Source organism: Mastomys coucha, unplaced genomic scaffold (assembly GCF_008632895.1).
Source record: "Mastomys coucha isolate ucsf_1 unplaced genomic scaffold, UCSF_Mcou_1 pScaffold21, whole genome shotgun sequence".
In the NCBI taxonomy this organism is placed as follows: Eukaryota; Metazoa; Chordata; class Mammalia; order Rodentia; family Muridae; genus Mastomys; species Mastomys coucha.
The window spans coordinates 172,115,600-172,125,472 of record NW_022196904.1 but is presented as its reverse complement, the minus strand read 5'-3'; the positions used below and the strand labels follow the sequence as shown (position 1 = coordinate 172,125,472).

The window sequence follows — 9,873 nt, the reverse complement described above, 5'->3', positions numbered from 1 at the left end:
TCGGGGGTCTCGAGGAGTGGAGCAGAGCTGTCTGGATGAGGTCAGCGGCAGGTGTGGGATCTCATTGTGCTTGGGATGCCCGTACACCTGACATATCACATTGGGTGTGATGAGAGGCCAAAGACACGGAGAGGAGTTAGGAGGCACCTGCCTGATGTCATGTGTTGGGAAATCGCTGGGCCGGTTCTCAGCTGACTTTTGAATGTATCCTGGCTTTATTTGAAAATGTCAAGCTTTCCACAAGGCAGCTCCTGACTCCACCCAGCAAACAACGGAGTCACCTTTCTCTACCCCTCGGTGACCTTGACCTTGTACAAAGAATTACCCATCACATTTTAAATGACCACTGCTGTGTCTTAGTTCTCTAAGAAGAAAAGGCTAGCCCAGGGCTTTATGCAAATGAGCAGAAAGCCCCCAAGAGTCATCCAGATATAATTGATTATTCAGCTTTTCCTTGTACCTTTGTACTTTGAGAAGTGGCAGGGTGACTCTGGCCATCTTCTGAAAACAGGGACTACCTAAGGCTTGGGACAAACAGCATCTAGTGCTCACCAGAAGCTCATTCCAACCTGGCAACCAAACCGATCGTAAAAGAGAGCTGCTGGGAGGGATTTGCATGCCCAATAAGGTTTCACTACCAAAGTTTACACAACGCACAGTAATCAGCCAGGCTGGCTGACTCCCTGGGTCACATGACCTTGTAGAAACTTGAAACTTGGCGATGCGCTCCGGCGAGTTTTACTTCCCCCGTGCAGGGGTGTTTGCCAGCAGCCTGCGGGTGGCTCTCAGAAGCCAGTTCCAGCAGCTTGAGCTCTTGAGGCCAGAGCCCTACCATGCTGCTCCTCAGGAAGTCCAGGAACTGCTGACATCCTCCAGGACAGGGACTCGCGACCCCTCTCAAGAAAAATGGACAAACTGAATAAGATAACTGTCCCTGCCAGCCAGAAGCTGAGGTAAGATTTTCCCTTCGGATCCTTATTCCTCTTCTTTCCCCTCTAGGGCTCCCCCAGCGCTCAGAGGCACTCAAACCATGGAACACTTGACAGTTCCAATTGGTTAGCAATGGTTATAGGGAAGTAGATGGGGTTTTTAAAGGAAGGTGTAGGAGGAGTGAGGGGACCTGCTTTGGCTGGTTTTTGCCAGGGATAGGAGAAGGAGTGAAGCTCTGGGAAGGCAAGAAGATAGAAATTTTGATGGCCCACCTGCTCTCAACAGCCAGCTCTGAGTCTGAATAAGACATTGCTGAGAAAGGGCTTTTGTGGTCACTGTCGGTTACTATCTCTTGTTTGTTTTGTGGGTGTCCATCCTAGGTTTATTGGGGAACCACATGTCTTTCCAATACCCTCATGATTATCTATTTTAAAAAGTGCTTACGGGCCAGTCAGCTGGCTCATTGGATAAAGTGCCGAGTGTGCAGGCCTGATGACCTAAGTTCCATGCCCACAACCCAGATAAAACGGAAAGAGAGAAGCAGCTCCACAAAGCCATCCTTTGACTCCACAGTCACTACCTGGCACATGCAAGTCCTGACATATGATGCCCACACACTTTCACACATGCACACACACACACACACACACACACACACACACACACACTAATAATAACAATAACAATTTTAAAAACAGCTTTGGCAATTTTAAAAAAATATATACTAAGAAAGAGTAAGGCAGCAGTGGCCTAAGACATAAGTCAAGCAACCCTGAAGATGACTTCCCAGTTTTTGAGTTTGAAGAGCATCATCTTTTGTAGTGGTGCTGATGGCTTTCAGAGGCTGGGACTTTTAAATGTTTAAGGGTGTGTTATATTCCATGTGCAAACTGGAACTTTGGACTTTCATGAGGTCATATTTAGGAGCTGGAGAACTGGAGATTCGGAGACAAATGATGAGAAAAGACATGGAGTTGGTAGAAGGTCAGCTTTTCACAGCGGCACACGGGCCTTCTCACTCTGAGGGGTTTGGTAAGAGGCAGGCTGAGGTGTACCAAGGGGTCCAGACCAGGCGGGCAGCATCAGCTGGTCAGCCATTTTATAGAGCATGCCCAGGAGAGCCACAGAGCCCTTAACATGGAAGTCAGAAGGTCCCACAGGCACCTTATGTGTTTGGCTGTGCGTCTCATGGAAGGGAGGGGAGGAGCGGAAACAGTGGAAATAATAAGGTGCCACAAAGAGGATTCGTCTCCATGAGGATGATGCTTCGAGAATTAAGTTTTTGAGAAGCAACTGAGATAAAACAGATGGAGAACTGGGGGAGTGGGTTACATGCTGAGGGGGCTGTAACCTCACACATACAGGCTGATGTGAGTGCAGTCTCAAAATGTGGGCTGGTGAGGAAAGTCCTGCCCAGCAGAGGCCACTGAGTGGAATCTTTGGGGTGAGAGGGCCCTGGGAAATTGGTCCCGTCTGACAAGACTAACTGGAAAAGAACCAGTGAGAGGTCTAACCATACAGAGTTGGGCAGCGGTTGTGCTGTTAAGAGAGTGACCGGGGCGGATCGCATAGGGGAAGCTGAAGGCACAGAATCTGAGGGTGCTGGAAATGGAAGGATCCCAAGCATCTAGAGTTAAAGGAACAGAAGTGAGAAAGGACAAGCAGGGAGAAGTCAGAAGACCTGGCAGAGAACTGACAAGGTCTCGTGTCGAGGCTGCTCCAAGCAGGAAGTCCCAACGGTCCCTAACCTAAAGCAGCCCAAAGGCTCAGAACGTGCTCCAGGGAACCTAGATGAGAATCGAAGTAAAGAGAGCAATAGAATTTTAATCACTTTATGATCCCTCCCCGTGTGACGAAGTCCAGTCTAATCATGGAGTGGGTGGTGGGCATTATGTAATTATATTATAGGCTAGAAGGCCACAATTATATTGCAGTTAATCACATGCTTTGTCTATCTGCTGAGAGCAAGGCATCGTTTTCCCGTAGTTGGTTACTAAGTTGTCTGCACAAACTTGGCCCGTTTTTATGAAATGTGCAGTCAGTGTGGACCTTTGCAAAGAAATGTGACTGTAAACAAAACAACTCAAAACACCACCTCAAATATTTTCTGTAAATACTTGGCAAGGTGAGAAGTCAGCAGAGGAGATTTGGGCAGCGTTGTGCTGTTAGAGAGTGACCAGGACAGACTGCATAGGGGAGGTTGAAGGCACAGGTTCTGGGGGTGCTGGGAACTTAAGGATTCCAAGCATCTAGAGTTACAGGCACCACAATGAAAAGGGAGACTGTGTGCCCTCTCCTGACTGGCCAAGAGCAGTTCAGAAGGATGCCCAGAGAGTTACTTGGCCCCAGATTGCAACGTAAATGCAGAGTGATATTTGGTGTCTTTCAAACTCATCAAAGCTTATAGAGGAATGTGATCAAAGCAAAGCCAAGCAAACAACAATGATAGAACCAAGCCATACAGTGAGTATCCTATTCACAAAAGGGGTTCAGTGGTGTGACCGGGATCCAGGGCTACGTGCTCAGGTCTGGCGAGAGACTAGGAAGAGAAGCAGGGAGAACCAGGGAAACAAAGACAGGTAGGATTGGGGGTGTGTGTTGGGGATCCTCAGTATGAAAGACGGAAGTCTCCCACAGCACCCCAGGAATATGCTCACTGACAGATCTTCCACATACTGGAGCTGAGGCAGTAGAGGTGGCCAGGAGTATATGGAGCCATGCCTTTGTTAAGATAAATTCTCAGACTTTCATTCCTTTGTACTTGGGTCTTAGCCATGATATGTCTTGGAGTTTTAGAAGGTAGTAACATCATCACAAATTCATCTGAGACCTGGGTTCTCAATTCTTCAACATCAAACATCCCTAGGTGCACACATGTACCATGGTGCTGTGTGAGCATTTAGGAATCGACAGTCCTGAAGAGCTCTGGCAGTCATTTTTTTCTGGTTACTGTTACTAACTTGAAAATGAAATCTTACATTTTAAACAGCTTCCCCACTGGCGGATCATTTGTGCTTGTGTATTTCCCTCTGTAACACACATGAACACATGCCCATTTGTTTGTATCAGTGGAGAATGTCTTTGATATAAGGCTGGCCAAGTCATGCTTCATCAATCTTTCTTATTGGTTAGAGGATATAGCATTGGTTTTGGTCAGACAAAGCAAGGTTTTTTTGTGACATTAGGCAAGTTTGGTTAATTTCCTTGGCCTCAGCTCCTTCCCCTGTAAGACGACAAAGGTTATAATATTAGCATCCATGCCATCGAGCTATTGTCAGAATTAAATCAATTGTCCCATGAAGCAACTGACATCATGATCCTGGCACCATAATTACTGGGTCTTAAAAAAAAATTAGTTATGTAGCCATCATCATCATTCTTATTAATTTTGTAGATTGCCACTGACTTTCTGGACATAAACAGAAGGCTTTATGCTGGCCCCTGGCATGTCCCTTGTTGGTTTCATTTCTTCTTTCTGTTTAGGACATGTTTGTTATTGAGTCTGGCATCTGCAGCATCTAGCTTTGCATGGATTGTAGACATGACACACGTGTCTCTTAGGCCTTGTCTAAGTGGCCAGTGAAACTGCTCAGGACAGAAGGTACTTGTTACAGGTGTCCAGGCCTTGCTGTCTAGGGTCTTACCTTGGGATTTTCTCTGACAGACTCTGGGGCAGTGCTCTCTCTTCATGTCCTGAAATTTTCCATCAGGGTTTTCAGTTCCTTGACTTTCCACATTAAGTTCTTTAGAAAGCAATTCAGCTTTCTTTCATGCTTCCGTCCCTACCTCCCTCCTCTCGGGCCCTCCCTGTTTCTGACAATGGTTTCGTGAGCAGCCCTAACTCTGAGTCATCCTCCCCGCACTGCACTCATGCCTACTCACCTGCCACACCCTGCGGTCTTCCTTTATTTCACTTCTATCTGTGTTCTCCTCTTCCACACCATCTGAGGAAGGCCATCAGCATCCCATGTGTCCCACAGTGCCTGATCGACATCCCTCCGCAAAGCAGGCGATCTGGTCTAACAACTCTCAAGGCTCTCTGTAGCCCTCAGCTCTGTGACCCTGTAAGCATGGGGGACCATTTCTGACACCTACCTTACATTTTTTTTTCCTAAGCTACTGTGTTCTCCCCTGAGCCTTGAGAAATACTTCTGATGTATTCAGAAGGATGGGGCTGACTCTAAAAGTCTGATTTCAATGCCAGCTACCAGTCTCGGGTCCCAGAGAAGTGAGGTGTTATGTCTTGAGGATGAAAAAGAACAGGCTAAGGAGATCACGCACACTCGTTTAATGTCCTAGTCACATAGGCAAATCTCCAGCAGTGTTTTTGCAGAGATTTGCAAGGATCCTCCCTCAGCCAGCATGCTATCCCCAAGGCTGTCTCCCTCAGCCAGCATGCTATCCCCAAGGCTGTCTTCCTCATGACCACTCATCAGGCTAGAGGAGTAGATTTTGAGAGTGCAATTTTTTTTTTTATCTCTTTCAAAGTTTTACCTGGCACTATTATAAATCAATTCCATATTTCCCTTCCCATATAAAATGACTCTTTGCTATGATCTTATCAAGGTCTCTAGTAATGGTTTATCTGATCTTATGTGAAGGATCCAGGCCTACCTTGCATTAAGTGGTGTGCTCAAGGCTGGTGGCTGACCCTAGATCCTGCTTCTAAACCTCTAAGCTTCAAGGCACCTGCCCTCTGTAAACAGAGCCTCAATAGAGCCTTTAAGCCTGCTCCACTGGAATGTCACAGGTGCCTCTCTCAGACACCTGTGCCTCTGGGCTTATGACTACACCTTAGTGGACCCTCCTTATGTTCCTGTATCCCCCTTTTCATTCTGACAAAATGCATGCAACATAGAAGTCACCATGTGAACCCTTTTCAAGTGTACAGTTCAGTAGCATTGGGTATGTTCATAACCTTGTGCAACTGCCATCACCATGTGTCCCTAGGACTCTTCGGTTTGCAAAACTGAAACTCTGTGCACACTAAGCAGTAGGCTCCCACTGCTCTCCCACTCGGAAACCATAGTCTACTTTATGTCTCCTCTGGAATTATGTGTGTTTGTCTTTCTGTGCTCAACTTACTTTGTTTCGTTTCAAGCTCAAGGTTCCCATGTGCTGCATCAGGACATCATGTCTTAATTACCCTTGTTTGTAGGCAAGTGGCACTTGGCTCCATCAGGGGGAGCCTTGCTTCTCGATGTTTGCCAAGTTAGATGATGATGCTTAAAGACTCAGGGATGGAATTACTTTCCTCATCCTACAACCTTGCTGGATTTCCTAGCACCCCCAGGACTCAGGATCCTAGGGACCAGTACACATTTGGTGTGGAGGGTTGGTGGCGGGGTGGAGAATAATATCTATTGCTCCAGAACTGTAGCCTGAGAGGGGGTGACATTCCATCCTTCCTCTCAAGAGAGTGAGAATACGTAGTAGGTGATACTGGTGCTGTCGTCTAGGTCTCACACGCCCTCTAAGCTCCCCCAGTCCACTGTGAGGCAGCAGCCTCTGTTGGGTCTCAGGGATGTGCAGCCACTAAGAAACCTTGTGGGGAATGCCATCTCTTGACAGTGTATCAAGCCTCTTTATTAGTGGCACATTTTCTGTCCCCGGGTCTCTGTCCACCAGTGTGTTGGCCACTTCTCTCATCATGGTGACAAAAAATACCAAACAGAACAACTTAAGTAAGGTTTTGTTCACAACCCAATCATGGTGGGGAGGGTGCAGCTTGGTCAACAACATTGGGCACCTGCATCGTGGCTTGGATACATCTTGGAAGATCAGGAAGCAACGAGTTTGGGATAGAACCAAGAATAGAAATTACCTCCAAGGTATGCCCCAAGATACCCACTTCTACTGACTAGACTATGGTCCCAAAAGTTCCACAATCTCCCAAGACATCATCAAGCCCATGAGCCGATGAGTCTTTTGATGTGTAAACCATGATAACTGGAGTACATTTGTCTTCCTCTCTTCTTTCCCAAGTTTTTCCATAGCTGGGAGGTATTTGCTTCCTGAGGTGTCCTCCTCCAGGCCCCTGTCCTGTTCACCTGACCCACGCTGTTCTATCTGGCTTGTGTTTACCTCCTCTCTGAAACAGAACACTGGCAGCCATGCCAGCTATGCCTGCAGCCTTAGCTTTAGTTTTCATTCTGGGTTTTTTTTTTTCCTTCTGATTTTTCAAGACAGGGTTTCTCTGTGTAGCCCCGGCTGTCCTGGAACTCACTCTGTAAACCAGGCTAGCCTCAAACTCAGAAATCCACCTGCCTCTACCTCCCAAGTGCTGGGCTTATAGACATGCGCCACCACTGCCTGGCTCTTAGTTTTCATTCTGGTATTCTCCCAACTCTCCAGGACTATGGAGTAGGTCTTTAAAATTTCCCTCAGACCAGCATGTGCTCACCAATGCCCTTTTCAAAAGCAAAGAAGCCAGGGTAAGAACAGTGGGTGTCCCCCTTGATGAGCTACACTTCTCTGTTGGCCACTTGCCTGGTGAAGGTAACCCAGAAGCATCTCTGCCTCCAGGAAACTTATCTGGGGTTCTTCAGACTTCTCTTCCTCACACAAAGCAGGCAGGATACATGCAGCCAGGCTACTGATCTTCCTTGGTTACATGGCCACACACACTGAAAGACCCACATGTAGTTTAACCTTCTGTTGTCACAGGCTTTAGTAACTTCAATGAGAGGTCTTGTCATCTTACGCTGGACCCTGGAAATAGGCAGCCAATGCTGGTCAAAGTGTCTATGTTGTAGCATGCCTGCTTGCCTATGTAAAGATGTGGTGTCTACAAAGAAGAACCAAGGCCCGCCTTTCTAGGATCTGAGAGGGATCTCTCAAGCCCCTTTAAAGCTCAAGTAGGAGAGCTGAGTCCAGAGGGCAAGTTAGTGCCAATAAACCCACCTCTAATACGTACACCTCCATGCTGCCTTTGATGACGAGGGAAAGTAGGCTACCCACCATCCTTTCTCTCCTTCCCTCCCTCTGAGCCATGTACTGGCCAACAGAACCTTCTAGCTTAGTCAGTGTTCTGTACCTACCCTAGACAAGTGGTTTAAGAAGCTAAAAAGGATGGGCTGGACAGTCGTCCCAGTGGTTAAAAGCTCTTGTGGTTGTGAAAGATTGGGATTTGATTCCCACCCCCCATACCTCTGTATTACCATCTCCTCAGGCACAAGGCACACATGTAGTGCACAGACATACAGACGTACATGCAGGCAAAAAGCTCACACACATAAAACAATAAAAAATAAAAATAAGTTAAAATGAGCCTGCTCACTTGTCAGAAACCTCCAGGGAGCTAGACTTGGGTTTAGTTAACAGTTATCACAGATTTTCAAGCCTACACTTGAATTCCACTGACTCAGTGGTATCACACGCCGATGTGTTTTACAGTGACTGAGCCTGCAGTGGTTCCCATTGTCTGTGGGTAAGTTATAATTACAAAAGCATAGCTGGCCTTACCTACAGGCCGGGCATGCATCACCAGTGCAGTATAATTTAGGAGGCGCCCTGGGAAAGTGTCTTTGCTGTGATGGAAAGAGAGTTCACGTTGGTTGGAATCAGGCAGACCCAGGTCTGGCTGCCTGCTCTGCACTAATTAGCTCACAAACTTTGAAAAGGGCATTTAAATCCATTTAACCTTGGCTCATTTGTCTGGAAAATAGAAGTAATAATACGTACTAATAATACACAGTGTATAACAAGGGCACTGTAACAGGGAATAGAAACACTAATTGTGGGAATATCTTCTTCCCCCAAATAAACCCTGGCCTCAACTTCCCTGATGCACCAAATTATGTCCTTAGAGTTGTCCACAGTACTTTGAGATTCTGCTTCACATCACATCACTAAGTATAGTAGTTATGAGTCCTCGCTGTTCCGACACTAGCACCAGCCAGGAGCCGTTGCTCTGACAGCTAGCTTGGACCCAGAAGCAGATGCTATGCCCCTGCCTCTGGCACAGAGATTATTTAGTCAACAAGGACTATCTGTGAGTTGAATGAACAGAACACTGCTGGTGATGAGGAGGTCAGTAGTGAAGATATTCCCAAGAGAACAGAGTTCCCAGGTAGGAGGCTATGCCTATGGGTGTTAGAGGAGAAATTGAGGGATCTAGGCATAGATATAGAGTGAATGTTTCCCTAAGTCCCCATACATACTTTAAGCCAGTAGTTCTCAACCTGTGAGTTGTGACCCCTTTGGGGGTTGAATGATCCTTTCACAGGGGTTGCCTCGACCATTGGGGGCTGGATATTTACATTATGATTTATAGTAGCAAAATTACAATTATGAAGTAGCAACAAAAATAATTTTATGGTTGGGGGTCATCACAGCATGACAAACTGTGTTAAAGGGTTGCAGCATTAGGAAGATTGAGAGCCACTGCTTTAAACTATCTGAGAGCTGTAGTCCTCTGAACTCAAAAGGCCAAGGCAAAAGAGTCACCTGGTTCAAGGTCTACCTGGGCAACTTAGAAAGACCCTGCTTCAAAATAAAAAGTAAAAGGAGGGACTGGGGTTGTAGCTTAGTGATAAAGTAGCATGAATGACCCTTGACCCAATCTCCACTACTGAAAATAACAATGAAAACAAAACCTATACTTGGTTCAGGTATAAAAATATGTAGCAAGAAGAATAAGGTTTGTTTTTAAGTACAAAAATTGCATATGTGTGTATATATATATATATATATACATATATATATATATATACACACATACACACACACATAGATACACAAATGAGGAGACAAGAAATAATTTCTTTTTATGTGTATGTGCTAGAGTCAAGCACATACAGGAGAATATACTTTATTTTAAAAATTATTATTTTGTGTATGTGTTTTGCCTCCATGTATGTCTGTGTATCATTTGCATGCTGTACTGGCTGGTTTTGTGTGTCAACTTGACACAGGCTGGAGTTATCACAGAGAAGGGAGCTT

At 46.1% G+C, this 9,873-nt stretch overlaps 1 protein-coding gene across 1 annotated transcript in view; it reads left to right on the top strand.

Moving 5' to 3' along the window:
• The first annotated feature begins 416 nt into the window (after positions 1–416).
• Blnk (B cell linker) overlaps positions 417–9,873 on the top strand; it is a 69,821-nt gene continuing 60,364 nt past the window's right edge. Inside the window, exon 1 of the mRNA XM_031390297.1 lies at positions 417–953. Within this exon, the coding sequence (XP_031246157.1) occupies positions 907–953 (47 nt within the window). The 5' untranslated portion in view covers positions 417–906. The remainder of the gene's footprint in view (positions 954–9,873) is intronic.